Source organism: Lissotriton vulgaris, chromosome 8, assembly GCF_964263255.1.
Source record: "Lissotriton vulgaris chromosome 8, aLisVul1.2, whole genome shotgun sequence".
Classification (NCBI taxonomy): Eukaryota; Metazoa; Chordata; class Amphibia; order Caudata; family Salamandridae; genus Lissotriton; species Lissotriton vulgaris.
The window spans coordinates 51,619,873-51,640,716 of NC_141696.1; the positions used below are offsets into that span (position 1 = coordinate 51,619,873).

Sequence of the window (20,844 nt, forward strand, 5' to 3'; positions counted from 1 at the left end):
AATCTCCAGGAAAGATTTGATCATTCTCACTGAAGCAGACTTTCTTTTAGAAGTTCTGATGCCAGAGATAGAAGGCGAGATATCCTGTCTGCGAACAAGAATGCCTTGTCTTGAAGAGTGTCCAATTTTGCTCCCAGAAATTGAACTACTTGAGACGGAAAAAGGCTTGACTTTTGGGCATTTAGAGAAAGACCCAACGAGTGAAAAACTTGCAGGCATTTTGTTGTTGCAAGAGAAGCCTTGCGAAAGGATGGAGCCTTTATTACCCAGTCGTCCAGGTATGGGAATAGTTGAACACCTTGCAGCCTGAGATGCGCTGCTACCGGAGCTAAGAATTAGGTAAAGACTCGTGGAGCCGAACGTATACCAAAGGGAAGTATTCTGAATTGGAAGTGTGCACCTGCCACCGTGAATCTCAGAAATCTTCGATGTTTGGGATGAATTGGGATATGAAAGTATGCATCCTGGAGGTCCCGGTTTGTCATGAAATCCGCATGATCTAGAAGCTGAAGAATCTCCTGGAGTGTTACCATGCGAAAGGATTTCTTCTGAAGGTACTTGTTCAGCATCCGCAATTCTAAGATTGGCCTCCAATCTCCGGACTTTTTCTTTATCAGGAAAAAGCAAAAATAGAATCCCTTTCCTATTTCAGAATGAGGAACTCTCTGTATTGCCCCTTTTGAAAGCATAGCTTTCACCTCTTTCCCGAGAAGAGCAAGATGTGTTGGGTTTTTCTTTAGAGGTGGATGAGGAGGGGGAAATTTGGTGACCTCCAGGGTGTGTCCAAATTTTATGATATCTAATACCGATTTGCCCTTGGTTATTTTCTTCCAATTGTCGAAATACTGTGACATTTTTGAAATTTTGAACTGTAGTGGCGAATCTGGCGCAGGCGCAACAGGATTGTCACTGCCTTCTGGCAGAATCTCTGCCCTGAGATTGACGTCTCTTGCCTTGTTGCCTATATGCAGCTGCCGGAGGATTTCTGTAGTTTTGTTGTTGCTGTTGATTATTTCTATCCATAACGACCCTGGTTACCTTGTTGCTGATACTTTTGGTAACACCCACGAAAGGAGTAGGATCCTCTGCCCTTTGCTCCACGAAAGAGTGTTTTACGATACTGTAAAGAACCCAGCAGTATCTGTGTTCCTTTTTTATATCTTGTAGAGCATCATCTATATGTTTTCCAAACAGGAGGTCACCATCAAAACGCATATCAAGGATCTTAGTTTGGATTTCAGGGCAAAAATTTGTGGATTTAAGCCAGCCCTGACGCCTAACTTATTTGAACCGGCGAGTTGGCGAAAACCAAGAGACGCTATATCCATAGAAATATCTATGATTTCAGAAGCCGATCTTTCTCCTTCCATAAGGATCTTCCTTGCCTTTATCTTTTTGTCCTCAGGCAAATATTCCATATATGGCGACATATCTGACCACAATTGTCGGTCATATCTACTCAAAATGGCCAAACAGTTTGTAGCACGGACCGTAGCGCCTGCCATGGTTGTAAAACGCTTTCCTATGTTATCCAGGCGCCTCACATCCCTGTCAGGGTGAGCTGTTATAGGAGTGGAAAGAGTCCAAGATTTTTTTGGGCTGCCTGGGAAATTACAGAGTCTGCTTTAGGGTGACCTGTAAGGCAGGCAGGAGCATCATCTGGCACCTTGTACTTTTTGTCAATCCGAGGCAGAATTGCAGGAATAGAGAATGGAGTTTTCATGATCTTTACTCCTTCTTCCCATATGTGATCAATTATGGGAATAGAGCGCGTGGTCTTTCTGTTTAAGTCTTTAAAATCATACAAAAACACTCAGTCTTTTGCACTGGCATAGTTAGATGAAATCTTGTAGATGCCCTCTCCATAATGGCATGAAATCCTCCTATGTCCGCAGGAGGAGAGTCTGCAGCCGGTGGAATCGGTGAACCTGGCTCTGGGATCAGATATTCGTCCCATTCATCCATGGTAGTGGGCGAATTAGGAATCTCTCCGTCCTCTGCTACCGCGTTATCGTCATCGTCTTGCAACAGCTGTGAAGGTATTGTCACCTGGGGCTCAGACATTGGTGTTGCAGGTGAAACAGTTTGCATCTCTACAGGAGCAGAAACTTGCTGCGGAGGTGGAGGCGGAGGAAAACAACTATTATAGTCCTTAAGCATTGCCGTAAGGTCCTGTAGCAAAGCTGCTGGCATTTGAACCATTGGTCCTTGATGGAAAACTTCTTGAGGTTCTCTCAACGACTCACATGGTTCATAGTACTCTTCCTCTTCATCCTCCTCTTGATACTTTATCCTGAGCTGTGAAGGGTCACATGCCTTCCCATAAGGATCATCTTCATCTTCAGATTCCTCTAAATAATGGCTGGGAGGCAAAGGTGAAATGTGGGGCACATCATGATAAAATTGCCTGTTAGAAATAGGCAGACTCCTCTTTTGCCACAGCAGTGTTTGGGGTGGAAAGTCCTATGTCCGGGGATGTGCCGAGGCCGCGGGCATTTTGTAAGTACTCACATACATTTTCCCTATTCATAATAGCCTTTTTCATTCCCGTAGTCATCATGCATATTTGGGTATATTTGGGCCCAGAATAGGTATTCCTACATGGTCTGGGAGGAAGTGGAATATTCTTGGGAGTCTGATGCACTTCTGGCTCTTATTCTGATGACGGTGATAGCATTGGACTTCTCGTTTCTGCAGTTGGGGTTTTGGCTGGTGACATCAGTTGAGGCACCGGAGCCAGCAATGACAGGGCCGAAAGCTGAACCATCCTCCAATCAAGGTCAAGTGGCACGGTCTGTGTCAGGGACAGATCCACCGGCGGTAAACTGACTAGAATCCACCTCGGGTCCTAGGGATCCATAAGGCACACCACAGGGACTAGGTAGAGTACCAACGATGTTGTCAAGTGCTTCCTTTAGATAATGCTACTGTTGTGGAATCCCCAATGGCCCAGGAAGACTGGGATCAAGGGAAGGACCAATGCCACAGTGGGGGAACAGTTCTGAGTGCCTGGGCCGTCCTCTAGAAGTGCCTGGGACGTCAAGCAACTCTGAATGAGGGAGTGGTGGGACTATGGAGAGCCATGCATGGATTTATAATGTTTTTTAGATTTTGTGGACTTACATGAGTCTTGCAACCTCACGGACGTTCAGTCACAAGAGCAGCCTCAGGAGCGAGCGAGCATCTGCCCCCTCAACGTTGACCTGAACCACTTCTTCAGTCTCTTTCAAATCTTGACAATGGCGAGTTTAGCCTTGCAGTCAAGGAAGGTCTTCTTGTTCATCTTGGAGCAGCAGGCACACAAAGTTTAGTCACCTTTGGAGCAAGAGGCCAGAGACACATTCAATGGAGTCAGTTACTGGCATTTGCCGGTCACAGCCTAAACCCTGTAATTTTAGGGGATGACATCATCTGCGCACTGGAGATGTTAGAAAAAAGTAGGAAAAAAGTTTGGCAGAGTATCATAACTCAAGAAACCATGAATCCATATTGGAAGGTGTGGAAACAAAGGAGCTGATGTCACCACACTGAGCTGGCGCACATAGAGTAGCCCTGACATCACATCCGGGGTGGGACGGATCCATTGAGGAGCCACACAATGCCAACCATTGATTGACACACAATAGAACTGCTATGAAAGTTTCCAGATCCACTCTGGCTCCTGAGGGACTTCTCAAGGTGAGGAATCTGCTATTAAAAATCCTTCACCATGTTTTGGCACATACACATTTCCTGTGAAAGTTGTGTAGTCTCGGGTGATCTTTTGCTACCTTGGACTATCCATATGCACCATGTGTGGCATGCAGTCTAAACCAAGAATATCAGGATTATGCTGAAGATTTTCACCTAGTGCTAGAAGTCAGATTGTCTGACTTGAAATGCAGGATTTGTTTAACAGTGTGAGAGTGCCACTACTATCTAGAAGTAACAGCCAGCATCTTGCAGCATGACAAGGCAGTCAGAAACCATAGACTCCACCCAAGGTGTCTCCTCCCCGGACAGGTTGATTCGTATACAATTGAATTAAGGTATTGATGTTACAAATTAGTTGTGTTACAGAGAAACTCTGGTATAAAAAGAAGGGTTTCCAGTATACTTAACCTTGTCCAAATATATCATCCCTCTAGAAATTGAATACGCTTAACCAAGCGAAACCACTGACGTGGGTACTTTCTTAGTGTTGCTGTTCCACATCAGGAATTTACACTATCTAAGACACACTGAGGGAATCCGGAGTTTTAGAATTTAAGGTAAGAGACGTAGAAACTTTAGGTTGCTTTGTCTCTGGAACTAGGTAGTAAGTGTGCTTTAGCGACACCGAAGCGAAATGGAGAACACTATATAGACACAACGTGAACTGAAAATATGGGGGTTAAAATTAACTGAATAAAATATGTAAAGAAAACTGTAGACTTGCTATAATTATTAATGTGAAAGGTAGGATCCAAACAGTAGTAATAAGCTAGTACCTAGACAGTGCAATGTTGGATTTTGAACTGTGATATATTCTGTATGGTAATTGTGTATCTCTTTGTAGAGAAACTGTTCTGAAGAAGGTGCTTATTGCCAACACCGAAACGCCGCGTCAACACTTGTTCTCTGTAACAATTTTAATATATGGCTGTATAACCATTTTTAATAATTTTTTCATTATGCACATAATGATGTATTATATTTATTTTTATGTATGAATTTGTCGTTAACTGTTAATACAACTGCATGAAGCCGAATAAACCTATGTATGTTTTATTTTTAAACTACAAACTTGCCAAGACGTTTTTTATTTACTGTATATCTTGTGCTCTGTCTACAATTGTATATACTACTGAACCTTTCCTTCTGTGGTTAGTCCCCTTTATATGAGTAAGTTCACTGTGTGTGTGGTGAGTAGGCTCGCCAAAGTTAATAGGCATATAGAAAATTCAGATTCTGGAGGCATTGAAACTTTTGGATCAGACTAGTGGTCCATTAGCTCTGTGCCATAGGGACACCCCCTATCTTTTTAGTATCTATCTCCCCTGGTCCCAGACCCGTTAACTAAGGGGGCCTCCTGTTTTCTTTATGTCCACCCAAGGTGCTCCATCAAATATTCCACCTTACCTCAAGCTCATCTAAAGAAGGGGTATCCTCCCTCAGGATCTCATCACTTGGGTCCACCCCAGGGTTGTCCAGCTATGGTTCAGCAGGCCGACAAGAGTGGACCAAAAATGCATCGGAGTAAGAGGCAGATAAACAACCTCTCTGAAGAGATCAGGTCTGTGAGGCTCTGCGGCACCTCAATTTTCTAATGGAAGTTTTTCAATGGATAATATAGTGAATATTAAAGCCAGTGTACCGCACTCTTGGATTCATGTACTGAAACCTAACCACCGTTTTTTTTTACAGAGGGGCATATGGGGTCGATTATGGTCCAAAGTCTGCAGAATAAACACAATGTAATATTGCACATTCTTTTGGAGTGTGTTAGTTAGTACAATATAAGACAGATTCACACGATAACAAGGTATTCACTCATGAACGTATGCTTTTCCTGTAATAAATGGGCGTTATATTTGATTGTGATGTTTCATGTAAACTCACCTGCACTGCAGCCCACTCATGAACCCTGATTAGGTCATCTGGCAGTATACTTTCCATTACATGCATGTGGCATAATATGGGCCATCATTTTTCAGATGCACGTTTTCCTACTTTTCCCTAGCACAATCTTCATCTTAACTTGGCAGATCAACAGACGATTGAATCTACAACAAGCTCCTTGGACATGGGGAACATTTTACAAACTATTGTGTAATGTTTACCAAACCCTTCTACAGTATACTTTTAACTTCCCCAAAAGAGTGTAGCTTCTGGGGTTCTGGCAGCTTACCTCAGTTGCAGCATAGTTTAGCACATTTCGGCATACTTTACTTTAGGTTTCTCTAGATGTGCGCCTTCTGATTGGTGTCAACATATCTTTTTCAACATTCACAATAGTGTAGGTGCAGAAATGCCCTTCTGACAGCAGAAGATATATTTGATCCAAATTTGATCCAGTTTGAACGGTATTCCTATTTTGTTTTCCCATCTCAATTCTGCATAATGTTTTTTTCTTTCTCGAAGGAATTTTGTGATAGTAGAGGGTGTGGGCACTCTGCTAGGTTCATTCACAGTCCAATCCAGCGTGTTTAACATTAATGATAAGTTAATTGAAAATAATTTCCTCTTTAAATATTTCAAAAGCATAAACAGATAATTGAGGAATGGCTACAAATATCTTCATCCATTATAATAAACAACCAAAAACACACCACCAAGTACAGCAATTGTAAATGCAGCCAATTCTAACTGATGATTGATCAATTCAATTTAACACGTTTACTCATGAAAATCATTTTAAGGGTTAATATGCATCCTACTAATTTAGCACCTGGTTCTCCAGAGATGTTAGACGCTGCTCCATTGACCTCAGAAGTGACTCCTGGTCAGTATTATTCTCCCCAGTGTTGGCGCTATATAGTTAGGATAGTAAATACATGGTGTCAGTCTAGAAAGGGCAGTCACAATACATTCTTAAGCACATGATAAAAGATGAGTACTAAACACATACAAACCTTTTAGAACTCCATAGCTCTTGTTGTACTACCTTATCTCTGTTTACCAATGTGGAAGCCACCTTGTAGCAAGAGTGAACACTGAACATTTCAGATACTCCAAAGACTTACCTGACCAGTAATTGTTTACAGAATGTATAGAACGCTTCTCCTGCTGCAAACAGAAAGCAATAGAAGGCGCCTATGCTATGGTAGTCGGTGGAATCAAGAAGTTACATTCATCAGGAGCGTCAGAGAGCTGCTCATGTCAGGTGGATCAAATCATCTTGAGACAATTGCACTCCTAAGTTGAAAAGAACTTGGATAACAAACAAAAATGCAGTCACTACTGGGTCTATAACACAACTTCAGGCTGCATGGCGCCCACCTTGTCAGCTCTCTAGGACAGCCACTGAAGCAAGAGAAACAAGTGGTGAGGGCTCCTATGCGACAGAGCAAATGTACTACCCATCAATCCCCTACTGTCATTTATCCATGGATGCAATGCAGGCAAAGTGAATGAAAGGAGCTCTGGGGCTTAGACAGATGTTTTTATTAAGTTGAAGGAACAGGGAAACGTCAACCCTTAAGAAAGAATACAATTCCACTAATACTTTGTAAAACGTCTCTTTCGAACTAGCTTCAAAGTCAAGACAGTCATATTTGTTAAAGAAGTATAAGGAATACATCTAGCACGGTTGTATAGTTCCACCAAATAAATCTGGTTGATAATAAGATTTAGAGAAAAACATGAACCCCATGAGCCAACTACAGTCACATGAGCAGTAGTTGATATATATATAAAATGAGTCACCAAAGTCACAAAATGTTAACTCAATAATTTGAAGGTAATGTATCAGAACATTGGCAGTATTGTTCTACAAATAAAAGTAAGGTCTGAGGAATCTCATGTTCTATGCAGGCCTATATTGGTTTAGGAGGAATGATGACCGTCGTTGGATACAATGGTAGGAGTAGTACTAGGTCAATTCGTTCTACGGAAAGCAGCGAGATGGCAATACAATCATACTTACTAACTCCGTCCATGGCTGCAGGACCATCACCCAATGAAGGAACTGCTCTCATGAGTGTAGGTTCTTAAAACGTGAGTGAAGAGGAGTTGGGTTTGGATGGGAGTCAGGAAGAAGTGGCGCTCAGCGGGTACCTGGTATATGGGTAGACTTTGTAGAAAAGTAGCTACGGTGCAAGCAGGTCAGGGGAACAAACCCAGCGGAAAAACAGCCCCTGCCAAAATAGAGGAAGAATCACCTACTAAACAAATGCAATGAGTGTCCTGCGCACACGGTATGTAACTGTTACCACGGATTTTTTAGCACGCATACCGTTACCACGCATACATTTACAACGCTGGTCATTTTACAACGCATACCTTTACATCGCAATACATTACAACGCACATACTATTACAACGCATACCATTACTTCGTAAGTATTATTATAGGTAAGTTTAACATTTTTTAGTGGTATTTGGTTATGGGGTACAGGGGTATTTTTAGGGCTGGGTTTGGGTTTTGGGGTACAGGGGTATTTTTAGGTTTTAGGGCTGGGTATGGGTTTTGGGGTACAGGGGTATTTTTAGGTTTTAGGGCTGGGTATGGGTTTTGGGGTACAGGGGTATTTTTAGGTTTTAGGGCTGGGTATGGGTTTTGGGGTACAGGGGTATTTTTAGGTTTTAGGGCTGGGTTTGGGTTTTGGGGTACAGGGGTATTTTTAGGTTTTAGGGCTGGGTATGGGTTTTGGGGTACAGGGGTATTTTTAGGTTTTAGGGCTGGGTTTGGGTTTTGGGGTACAGGGGTATTTTTAGGTTTTAGGGCTGGGTTTGGGTGTTTGGGTACAGGGGTATTTTTAGGTTTTAGGGCTGGGTTTGGGTTTTGGGGTACAGGGGTATTTATAGGGCTGGGTTTGGGTTTTGGGGTACAGGGGTATTTTTAGGTTTTAGGGCTGGGTATGGGTTTTGGGGTACAGGGGTATTTTTAGGTTTTAGGGCTGGGTTTGGGTTTTGGGGTAAAGGGGTATTTTTAGGTTTTAGGGCTGGGTATGGGTTTTGGGGTACAGGGGTATTTTCAGGTTTTAGGGCTGTGTTTGGGTTTTGGGGTACAGGGGTATTTTTAGGTTTTAGGGCTGGGTCTGGGTTTTGGGGTACAGGGGTATTTTTAGGTTTTAGGGCTGGGTCTGGGTTTTGGGGTACAGGGGTATTTTTAGGTTTTAGGGCTGGGTTTGGGTTTTGGGGTACAGGGGTATTTTTAGGTTTTAGGGCTGGGTATGGGTTTTGGGGTACAGGGGTATTTTTAGGTTTTAGGGCTGGGTATGGGTTTTGGGGTACAGGGGTATTTTTAGGTTTTAGGGCTGGGTTTGGGTTTTGGGGTACAGGGGTATTTTTAGGTTTTAGGGCTGGGTTTGGGTTTTGGGGTACAGGGGTATTTTTAGGTTTTAGGGCTGGGTCTGGGTTTTGGGGTACAGGGGTATTTTTAGGTTTTAGGGCTGGGTTTTGGGGTACAGGGGTATTTTTAGGTTTTAGGGCTGGGTATGGGTTTTGGGGTACAGGGGTATTTTTAGGTTTTAGGGCTGGGTATGGGTTTTGGGGTACAGGGGTATTTTCAGGTTTTAGGGCTGTGTTTGGGTTTTGGGGTACAGGGGTATTTTTAGGTTTTAGGGCTGGGTTTGGGTTTTGGGGTACAGGGGTATTTTTAGGTTTTAGGGCTGGGTCTGGGTTTTGGGGTACAGGGGTATTTTCAGGTTTTAGGGCTGGGTTTGGGTTTTGGGGTACAGGGGTATTTTTAGGTTTTAGGGCTGGGTATGGGTTTTGGGGTACAGGGGTATTTTTAGGTTTTAGGGCTGGGTATGGGTTTTGGGGTACAGGGGTATTTTTAGGTTTTAGGGCTGGGTTTGGGTTTTGGGGTACAGGGGTATTTTTAGGTTTTAGGGCTGGGTATGTGTTTTGGGGTACAGGGGTATTTTTAGGTTTTAGGGCTGGGTATGGGTTTTGGGGTACAGGGGTATTTTTAGGTTTAAGGGCTGGGTTTGGGTTTTGGGGTACAGGGGTATTTTTAATATATATTTACAAATATTACAATTAAAATTAATTTCAATAATATACTTATTTAATGATTAAATAATGAATAATTACATTAAATATTACACAAATAATTATTTAAAATATAATAATGAATAATTAAATTAAATATTACAAAAATAATTTAAAAAAATATATATATACTTACCTATACTTACGATGTAATGGTATGCGTTGTAATAGTATGTGCGTTGTAGTGTATTGCGTTGTAAGGGTATCCGTTGTAACATGACCTGCGTTGTAAAAAATCTGTGGTAATGGTATGCGTGCTAAAAGTACGCGTGGTAACGTCATATATCCTGCGCACACGTATACGTGTAATGTTGTTCTCAATTGAGAACTCAAAGATAATTGTTGGAAGGTAAATATATGAGGTCGGAGTCCAGTAGCGTAGAGTGCACAAATATTTTATGTTTCAGAGTTGATCAGTACATGTGAGAACAATTAGCCGACACGTGTTTCGTTACACCGTGTGAGGGCTGTGACTCTTCAGGATTGTGTAAGGAGGTTATATCTATGAAAGTTAGGCGCGTCAATAGAAGAGAACTAGCATGGCAGCGCGATTGAGATGTTCGGACGGTATGCTTGTGCATATAGGTAAAGCTGCGACTGGATAATGACCATTTCTCCTGTGCACTTATCCGTGCATTCTACTCACTTTCACAAAACGCCGCATGGACAGACCCGTTCTTAGGCGACCTCTTTACCTTCCAACAATTATCTTTGAGTTCTCACTTGAGAACAACATTACACGTATACGTGTGCGCAGGACACTCTTTGCATAGGTTCTTAAAACGTACCTTGAAACAGGGGTCCAGATCAAGTACCCATATTTAAAATAGAAAGGTTGCATCCCTTGAGGACTATTGCTGCACCTCCTTCCCAGGACTGGGTGTGGAGGATGAAGGGCAGATTAAGCCTACCCGGTGATTCTGGAGTCTGACCACAGAAGACGTAAGTAACTAGACGGTACCTCACCAGGCTGAAAAAGGGAGAAAGACAAAAAACTGCCCAAGTGGAGTGATTCTACCATTCAGTTGTGGTATATCCTGCAAAACAGGAAGAAAGGGCGCAAGGAGCCTAGGGACAATTAGGATTTTTTTCACCCAGAGTCAAGCATTCCCAGGAAGAACAAACTCTGACATAGAAGCAGAAGAGGAAGACCTTCATGTGAACATCTCACCCAGGATGAGTCGATGTTGGTGAATCTGAAGAAGGACCTAACTGCTGCAGCAGATAGCATCAATCTCAGAATGTCTGCAGTGGAAAGAATTGGATGTATCAATACAAATCACTGAATTGAGGATGCTGGGTGTGAACAGCAGCTGAAACTCATCAATATCCGCCCATCCTTGGTTGTGAATTTTTAGTTGTGGCAACACTCTCCCATCTACTAGTGGGATACTCCTTTCCCCTACACTGTTATGAGTAAAAGAGTTTCAAGTTTGGGGTTACTTATAATGCATTAGTATTCATGCACACAAAAATGAATTGTCTAAAGAAACAACATGAATCAAGCTGTGTAGAAAAGTTGGATCTGCTTTCATGGTTACCCCAACTTTTTGCTGGTGTCAGTATGCCTTTTTGACTAGTCTGACTGGGATCCTGCTAATCAGGACCCCAGTCAATGTGTGCCTGCCATAAATTTGATATGGTAAGTACTTTTTTACTTCCACAACTGGCTACTGGTGTACCCTCGTAAGTCAATAGTATGTGGTACCTAGGCACCCAGGGTATAGGTACACCAGGGGTCTCTCATGAGCTGTAACATGTATTATGCCACGCATGAGAGGCCACTCAAACTGTGACTACAGGCCTGCATTGCAGCCTGTGTAAGCTTGTGCTAACACGACTTATGACAGATATAAATTTCCTTCGCTAGAGTTAAAACCTATAAGTCACCGCTAAGGCAGGTCTTTCAATTCCCAAGTCTGAATGCCGGGTTATACATGTGAGGGTGCCCATGCAGGTGTAGGACACCTCTACAAACCCCAGAGTCAATTCTCTAGGCTTTGTGAGTGCGTTCAGCCATTTTGATACTTATAGTGGATGTGCATCATAATGCAATGGTTAAATATATAGTGGCTGTGCAGAACCTGGGCATGTTTAGTATTAAACATGTTGAAATCCGACCCAAATACCGTTACCGGTGTTGGATGTATGATTCCATGCACTGGTGGGCTCCTCCGGGAAACCTCCAGTACTCCCGGTAACCAGCCTTCCAGGGACTGCCAGCAAGCTAGTTCTCCTGCTAACCCCAGACATGATTCTGCCCTCCTGCAGCTGAGCTGAGCTCGAGCAGGGGAAGGTAGAACAATAGATTTCCTGTCACAGGGAGGTGTGACTACCTTCCAGACAGGACTTAGTGTATTGGGCTTGGGTGGGGGCGCTTCCCAGCACCACCAGACTGCTTTGAAGTGCACATATGGTGCTCTCCATGCATACTCCAGTTGAAACCAAGTCTGGGAGCCGTCAGCTCCCACTCTGGTGCGAACCTGGACAAAGAACATGGGAGTATCCTCCCCTCAGTCCATCCCCTTCTCTTGGAGGGTCCCCTGAGTCATTCTAACCCCTTTTCTTAGGGTATAAAAGGGCTTACCTGTGGGTGGGTACCCAGATTCGTTGTGGAAGAAGACTCTAGCCTGAAGCAACATAACTCTTTGACTGTCTGGACACTTGGACTTGGCCTGGAACCGGGATTGCATCAAGAAAGACTCCTCCTAGCTCCTGGTATTGCCGTTCTGCAAGTCTTCTTTGTCGCCTGTGTCTGTACTTTTTCCTGGATCTTCACCAGACCTGTGGGCATCAATGACACCCAAAGTAATCTCCCTTGGAGTGAAGGAATCACTCCTCTGCATCTGCCGGCACCACAACCAAGCTGATCTGTCTGCTGCTCCTGACGTCCAACAGACTACGAAAGGCTCAGCAACAAAGTAGGTGTTTCTGCAACTCCCTCAAGGCCGGACATGTCCTGTCAGCAAGTTTGAGACCAGTATCCCACTTCGGAACTGCTGGGACTGAACCCCTGCACCGCAACAACTTGTTGTTGGCAAGGTTTGTTGACTCTGCACTCTGGAGATCTTCTGCCTACAAGAAGCTCCGGCCTCCAGCATCTCTTCCTGCCAAGATCAGCGTCCTCAACACATCCTCTGAACCAAGAGCCTTCTTCTTTGTTGAGCTGCTCGAGGTCCTCTAGAGACTCCTGTGCCTTTGGACTGTGGGTCCTCTTGTGGGTCTTCACCTGCTTCAGTGGGCTCTCCTGCTTGCTCGGGGCCTGCTCTGACTCTCCTGCACTTGGTGAGTCTTTTGGACCTTGCTGGTCCCAACGTTGCTCCTTCATCGTTTTCCATGTCTGTTGCTGTTACCAAGGCTTGTTTGTGCTCCCGCTAGACACCGACCCCCAGTTTCTCGACTTCTGATGTGGGACAGCTTGTGAACAGCTCCTGGTCCTCCTCAGCGTTGCCTGGTCATCACAGCTGCATCGTCAAGGTCACCGTCATCAGTCTTGCATCTTCCGTCATCGGTGGGCATTGCTCTTCTGTGCCTCTTGGTCACCTCCAAGTGGCATAGACACCCCTCTGCTTGCAGGTTTTTATCTTCAAGAATCCACCACTGGATTGCACCGGACTCTTGCACAGCCTTCACCAGCGGCATCTTTACTGAAGTCCTCCATTGTGGGCAAAGGCGGTTTACAACGTCACTTCGCACCTATGCACCCGGCTTCCCTGGTGTAGGTATCCTAGTTCCTGGGATATCCACGGGCGGGATGACTCTCCCACCTTCTGTCTTCCATGGGGTTTCTTCAGGGTCCACTGTAAGGATCCTTTCTTCAAAACTGCAACCGCAACTTTCCTGTTGACTTCTATTGAGTACGCGGCTGTGTTTCCTCTCTGTGTACAGCCTCCTTGGGGTTCCTGGGTACTTACCTAGGGTGGTTCCTTGGGTCCGAGCTCGTCCAAGTACCAACTTCAGTTGCAGTACATACCACTTTCTTAGTATGTGGTTTGGTCTCCCCCTGGAGACCACTGTGTATTGTGCTTACCTATTGCAATTGAAGTATTCTTATGTAGATATCTCCGGGTAGGAGATATACCAATGTGTTATAGAGTGTTGCGTTATAAACAGACATATTTTTATAACTACACTATGTGGTTCTTTTTGTTTGACGAACTGGAAGACGCATTTTTAAGGGGACTGAAAGTGAATTAAGACAGGAGACTTGAAAAATGGAAAGCGGCGAATGAAAGTTCATCCTGTTTGAAACTCGCAGACATCAGTGACCCATAAAAGTACGTCTAGGGGACATATTGCAAGAACCACTATCATGATTAAAAGAATATGTAGATAGCGAGGTCACCACAGGATAGGAAGTGGGTGGAAAGTCTGGAGGACAAGGAATTGGAAACTGCGTGGTCATAACAATTTGCCAGTATAGTTAGTTTCACTATAAAACCTCACTTCCTGAATACTGTGAGCACTTTCGTCGTTAAAGCATTAGTGCCAGCTTTTAAATAATATTCTACAGAAAGCAGGTACTTGGCAATGTATTGAGTAGTTGCTGTGGTTTTCCGGCTTTCTCTTTAGCTCTCACCTCTCTTCGTTCCAGCTTCTTTTTTGTTTTCTCCCTTCTCGGTTCCACACTGTTAGAAATTCCCTCTCCACAATCTGTTGGCCTTTAATTGCCTTTGCCCTTTGTTGTTAATCCAATTATGTTTCCTTCTCAGCAGGTACCTGACATTTACTCTGACATTCAGGGGTCTCTACCTGGTATTCTGGTCTATAATACGCACTTAATTCACAATCCGCCAGACAAACGGGTAAGCCTTCCTTTCACTACTACATAACTGTAAATACCTTTGCTTACGTTGTTACTACTTTACTAACAGTTATTCTCCTCTACGTCTCTAGGCGGTCCCCTACAACCTCAGGCCAGTACAAAAAATCCTGAGATAGGCGCTTTGCTTGAAGTACTGAGACAATTCCAACTTGCGGATATCCACTCCTAGTTTTGTCCTACCCTTATTCCTGCTACTGTTTCCCTGTTGTCCCCAGATATCTCCATTTGTGTTTTGGTAGTTGTCATAGTGCTGCGGAGAGATTACAGGATGGCAGAAGTTTTTCAGCGGGTCAACCTTATTGGAACCTCTAGGAGACAGAGATCATCATGGCAAAGTCACCCCTCAGCGGATAATTCAGGGGTCCCCCCATGATAATGGTGTGATTTGTCCTGAGCTGCACTAAGGACAAATATTTAAGTTGCCTCCAAAGATGATCCCGGAGTTGAGCCTTGCCATGTTCAATCTCTGTGGTGCTTGGGCTGCGTTGCCTCTCCCCTTCTGGTACTGTCTGCCAGCTGGAATGATTAATGTGGAACACTGTCTATGTCTTGGAGAGGCTGTCTCCCTGACTGTCAGCAGGTAGGTCCAAGATTTGTTTGGCTTCCTGGAGGGAGACTGTGAGATGTGTATCGCCCTCTCAGGTGAAAACAATGCAAAATGGGTGAAGCCGCTGATATTTCGTGTTTTTGGAGATCAAAAAGTCTGTGATTGGTTTAACAGTATGTTGCTTTGCAAGACTTGAGGCCCAGAGGTCCTGGAAATGGAGAAGTTGATTGCGGTTGAAGAAGACGGGCCACCTGTTGAGCTTTGGACATAGTATATTTTTTCTCTGTGAAAAGGTGTATGTGGTCAAGGACATCAGGAAGACGTTTTCCAGTAGACCAGAGTGGTATTACCTTGTGCACTCTGTCTATAAGAATCGGGTCACCAGTGTTGCTTTCCAGGATGACTTAGAACAGATCGGAGAGGTACTGTGGGAGGTCCACCTCCGTCACCACAGCCGGGACCCCTCAAATTTGGATATTGTTGCGTCTGGAACCATTTTCTAAATCCTCACATTTCTCCTGGAGGGCTAATTTATTGATCTTTTATTCTGAGGATTCATTGTTGTAGTGCTTTGCATTCTTTGGATTGCTTGTCCAGTGTCTGTCCATCTTGGCTACACTCTCACCAAGATCATCAACGACCTGTTGGAGGGCACGTAAGTTGTGCTGGAGGTCGGTCTTCACCCTCTTGATGTCACCCTTAATCTTATGTCCCAGCTGGAGAAGCAAGCCTCTGGTGATAGGCTGAGTTCTGTCATCTTAGTTGAGAGTTTGGTTATTTGTCACTGGCAGTGGTGTAGTGTTGTTGCCGAATTCATGTTGGAGTGGGCTTTGGAGAAAGGATTTATGGAGGAGTCTTTTTTACTGCATTGTCATGCCATGTCACCTACTCCCAGGGTGTTGGCTATGTACAAGCATGGTGCACACTCCTAGTTGCTCAGGTAGTGAGGAGTAGCTGATCTAGGACTCGCGTAGGGCCCTTTGGGTCGGGTGCCAAGAGTACTCTGCACAGTGGGGCCCCAAGCTGCAGAAGACGTGTGTGGATCCCTGACCCCTTGGCACATTGAGGCAGTCCGCAAAGTTAAGTAGGTAGTGGTGGGGCAAGTTAGTGTCATCATGGTTATTGCAGGGGTTGTGTTTTGCTAACCTTTTGGTCCAGTGCAGGTCGGTGGGGGTCACAGTGCCAATGCAGCATGGGTTGCAGGTCCCCCTTTCACCCTGGGTTCGGCTGGCTGGGCCAGTGTAGTCGTCACCTGCTGGGTAGGGCAGAGTAGATAACAGCAGCAGGGAGCTCTAATAATTGCCTGGAGAGTTAGAAGTCCCTCAGACCCTACTGCATGCAGGTGGGGCACACCATGCTTGATTGGAGGCTCCCTGAGGTCTGTGAGAGGTAAAGGGGTTGTGGTCGCGGACCCACACGGCTGACCCATGCAGGCGTGGTTGTCACTTCATTGATTGGGTGCACCTCTCCAGTGGTTGGATGAGGCAGGTGCAGCTGCTGTATAACTCTGGTAGATGGGGGTAGGATCAAGATGTTCCCAGGCTTCCTGTAATGGGACGGCGGCTCGGTGCTTTGCAAGGGCGAGAATGCCACTCGCCCTAAGCCTCCCCTCGGCGCACTAGTACAGCATTCAGAGATACGCGCAGGGAGCCCCGATGGAAGTCTGGTGGCAGCAGCGGGTCATCAGTGTTCATCATGGCTAGTGGGAGACACCACTGTGGGGGAATTATATATATGGGAGCGGCCTGGCGGGGAGCTCCTGAATCATTTGTCCGTCGTCTTGAAGAACTTGGCCACGCCCCTTTGTTAGAATGTATTGCTATTTTCTTGACTGCACACTGGGATTCTGCTAACCAGGCCCCAGTGCATGTGCTGTCATCCGTAAATACTGTTGAAATTATCTATACTCCTAATTGGCATATTTAACTTAACTATATGTCCCTAGCAAATGATACAAAGTGTTCCCAGGGCCTATAGTTATAGTGGATATCAGCACCCATTGTGCCAACTCACTACAGGGACAGTGCAAACTGGACAGCAGGACTTGAAGTACCAAATCTCGAATACTACTATCTCGGATCCCAACTCCAACGGGTAGCTAATTGGTTGCCAGGCCAACAATTTGCTGACACAGCAACGACAATGCCTGCCTTCTGCCTGTCAAACATCCTTCATCTATTCCACCTTTGCACACAAGCGCCAATACCTGACCCCTTACTCCTGGGAGGAGCATATTACTGCTTTTACTGATGCGCTTACGTAACGAGGCGGTTGACCCCCAATACTCCAGCAGTGGCCCTAATGGGTACACCCAGGGGACAGATCACCACTTCATTGGCGGAACTTACCGCCTTGCACACTTTAGGCCTCCACACCTTAAGGGACCTATACCGAGACGGAAGTCTCCTACTATATGAGTCCATGACAGAGGAGGATGGTTTACTCCTTGGCCATTTCCTCCCATACAACTCTCTGATCTCAGCATTGGAGAACAGGTGGAGCGAATTGGCACAGGAACACAGACACACCTCACTATGCAATACCTTCATGTGATGGGACTGGGCTGGCACCTGATCCATTGGTTTGCAGACTCGCTGCAAATCCACACTGCACTGCAGCTCAAGCCCCTCCGCCAATGTTGGGAGGACGGTTTGGCTTATCCCTGCATGGACAAAAATGGGCTGCCTTGCTGGAAAGCCCAGCCCACATTCCCTGCAACACTTTCTTCAGCCTTATTCAATTTTACATTATTCTCAGAGCATATCTCACCCCTGCGGAGATAAATCACTATTTCCAACGCACGGATGCCACCTGTCTCCATTGTCACTTGGTAGACGCTGATTTCCTCCATATGTTCTCAGCCTTCCCATCCTTACACTGATACTGGCAGTATGTCACACTCCACCTACACATCTGTACAGGGCACTGGGCGCTGCACACATTGAAAGTATTTCTTCTAGGCCTTTACCACAGGGACAAGAAACATATGCCTTCCTTGACCTAGGGTTCCTGACAACCAAATGACTCATTACCCGACGATGGAAATGACATGAACCCTCAGCTCTTGCAGCCTGGATGCAATCCCTCATTTCATTGGCCCATGCTGTGAGTACTGCCCTACATAGGGAGGGCAGTCTAGGGCTACACAAATATCCAATAGCAACTAACTGGGAATCTATTCTGATTGCTCTACAAATTGCCATGTAAATGTAAATGTAAATGTACATGTATTTATATAGCGCAAATCGCCCACATCGCAGGCATCTATGCGCTTGCTTAGGGAACCCGTCCTGGTATTCCCCTGTGAGGGTATCCACAAGGTGAAAGCCAGGCATCCCGCCGCGAGGGGCCGTTGTGAAGATTAAGCAAGCTATTGCCCAGAGTCGCAGAGTGTGAACCCGTGAGTCGAGTAGGCACCGGAGCGAGAATTATCGAGTCCGTGGAATTATTGAGCCCAACCCCCGTCGGGGCGGGGAATTGAACCCTGGTCCGGGGCCGATCTCAGCTTCCGGGTCTGCCGCCTCTAACCCCTGAGCCACACTTCTCCACCCATCCATCCATTCAGCAGCCGACTTGCTAACAGACGGGGCAGAGGCAGCTGAAGCTTATTCACAAGGTACAAACCGGGTGCATGCCTCTCTGTGCAATATGTGCCAGGATCCCACTTTGCTGTTTTGCCTAGATACATGATGTTTTCTCCTGTCTAGGCACAATGTGTGTGGCTGTTCTGGGAGAAGGGGAGGGCTGGGCTTTCTTTGATAGTTGTTTATGTTTGAATAGCCTGTTTATTTCTCGATGTGCATGAGTTACCCTCCCAATGGGATGATATGTCTGCACCGCATCTTCTATCCTGGATAGGTAAATACAATCTGATAAACCCTTGCAAACTGTTGTATGGTCAATTCTTCTCTCGGTGTTACATATCTGTTAAGCATAACTTCTTGTACCACAGGATACTGTGCTCCCAGACCGTTGTAATGACAATTTAAATGTGTTTTGTCCTCTGTAAATCTCACAAATAACAAGAAAAAAAAATAAACAGGTTCAAAGAAAAAAAAGACCTCAATAAAAATCAACTTTCTCTCTGCTTTTGCCTTATAACTGCCTGGGTTTATGTTCCCACCGGTGACGTTTTTCTTAAGTTGTCCTTACTTTTGTTGCATGAAATGAAAGTGCCCAATGCGTGTCAAGCTACAGTAAGAGGATACCATTAGGATGGGGTACAACAACTAACTGTAAAGTGCACGAGATTGTGTCCTGGTCAACTACATTTATCTTAGACTGTTCTTACGTTTGGTGCATGAGAGTGCCTGGTGTGTGATCACACAATGGTATGAGGGTAAGTATGGACGGGTTCAAGCACCTAACAGTGAATTACTGCAATCGCAATATCAGAGGCTAACTAAGTAAAGTGACGATTTCAATTGCAGGTACCTTAATAAATAGGTAGAGTTCAATAAAGTGCTATCAGTACATTTGGGGGTAAGGTGTGCAAAAGAATTAAGAATGATTTTGCAGGAGGAGCCAAGACGGCGGCCAAAATGGCCGCATAGACGCCCGGCTCCGCAGCTCGCCCTCAGCTGCGGCGATCTCCTGATAATTATCCTGCACCCCAGCCACGGATTATTGCAGCGGAATCGTGGTCGATCCCGGCCGCGTTCCTCCGACGATCCTACCGCCTCGGATGGCCGCGCACTGCCGCCTGCAAATTTCTGGCCCTCCCAGCTGGCCACGCCGGGACCTTGAGTAACACGATAGCCGCCCAGCAACGCGTCAACAACGGCCTCACCCGGCTACCAGGTGCCGGTGCCCGCGAAGCGAAACCGAAACGGCTCCCAACGCCGCTCCCTGGATTCCTCGCTGCAGTGCGACATCGATCACCGTGATAGGACACCCTGCTGGCGTCTGTGATCGGAAAGGGGCCCGGACGGAGAAGTCGCTCGCCTCGATAGACATCGCGCCGCCACCCGGTAAGAGAGTGCTGTGCCCCCCGGGCTCCGATTCCTGCAGCGAGTTGCTTACTGTCGCTGGATTGTTGCTGGGACAGACTCCTCGCCGTGTGTGTGCCCCGGGGTCCATAGGCGCTGGCAGTGCGAAGATGGAGCCCACAACAAAAGAAATTTGGCTGGCTCTTCTGGATTTGCGAGCTGAAATGCAGGGTTTGCAGGCGGCTGCACCCATCTTAAAGCAGCCCTCCTCCACTGCCGAGGCGCCACAGGACGTAGCAAAGTGCACTACAGAACGGGACTCTGCCTTTGTCCCGATAGCAGCACTGGTCACCCCCCGCATGTGCTGGACACTTGTAGCTGGCGCCGTGGAGCGAGCTGACACCAACTGTGACTGTGCTCCCAAGACTGCCCACCCGCCGGCGGGTAGATGGCCATACTACCTTCGCCTTGCCTCTTTGTGGAACTTGTATGTGCACTGGGACATGGCTCCTGCAACTTCGCTTTGGTCTTTGTCTCGACCTGAGATGGCCCAGCCTGCCACTGCTGTCTTGATGATGCTACCTGGAAGCTGGTGGAACCGCTTGCTACCCTTTCTTCGTACTGGCCAGGGCTGATTTCTGCTCACCTGGACTACCTTCCTGTGACTTTGGTGCCGAAGTGGATTGTCGTTACACTGGTGACTGTTTATGGTTGGGGTGACTGTGGGTTAGGGCCCACGTTCCTTTCGAGTGGGCCTCCGCTTCTGGGCTGGGGGTGTACAAGGGGCCGGCGCTATGGCCCTCCTCCGCTTTCCCTTTTGTGGGGTTCTTTTCGGGGCGACAGGCATGCCTATTGGGGGGGGGTGG

General features: G+C 46.0%; 1 protein-coding gene across 1 annotated transcript in view; it reads right to left on the bottom strand.

The window, feature by feature from the left end:
• LOC147693361 (transient receptor potential cation channel subfamily M member 2-like) overlaps positions 1-20,844 on the bottom strand; it is a 1,943,547-nt gene that overhangs the window by 361,387 nt on the left and 1,561,316 nt on the right. Inside the window, exon 23 of the mRNA XM_086933684.1 lies at positions 6,410-6,491. Within this exon, the coding sequence (XP_086789810.1) occupies positions 6,410-6,491 (82 nt within the window). The remainder of the gene's footprint in view (positions 1-6,409; positions 6,492-20,844) is intronic.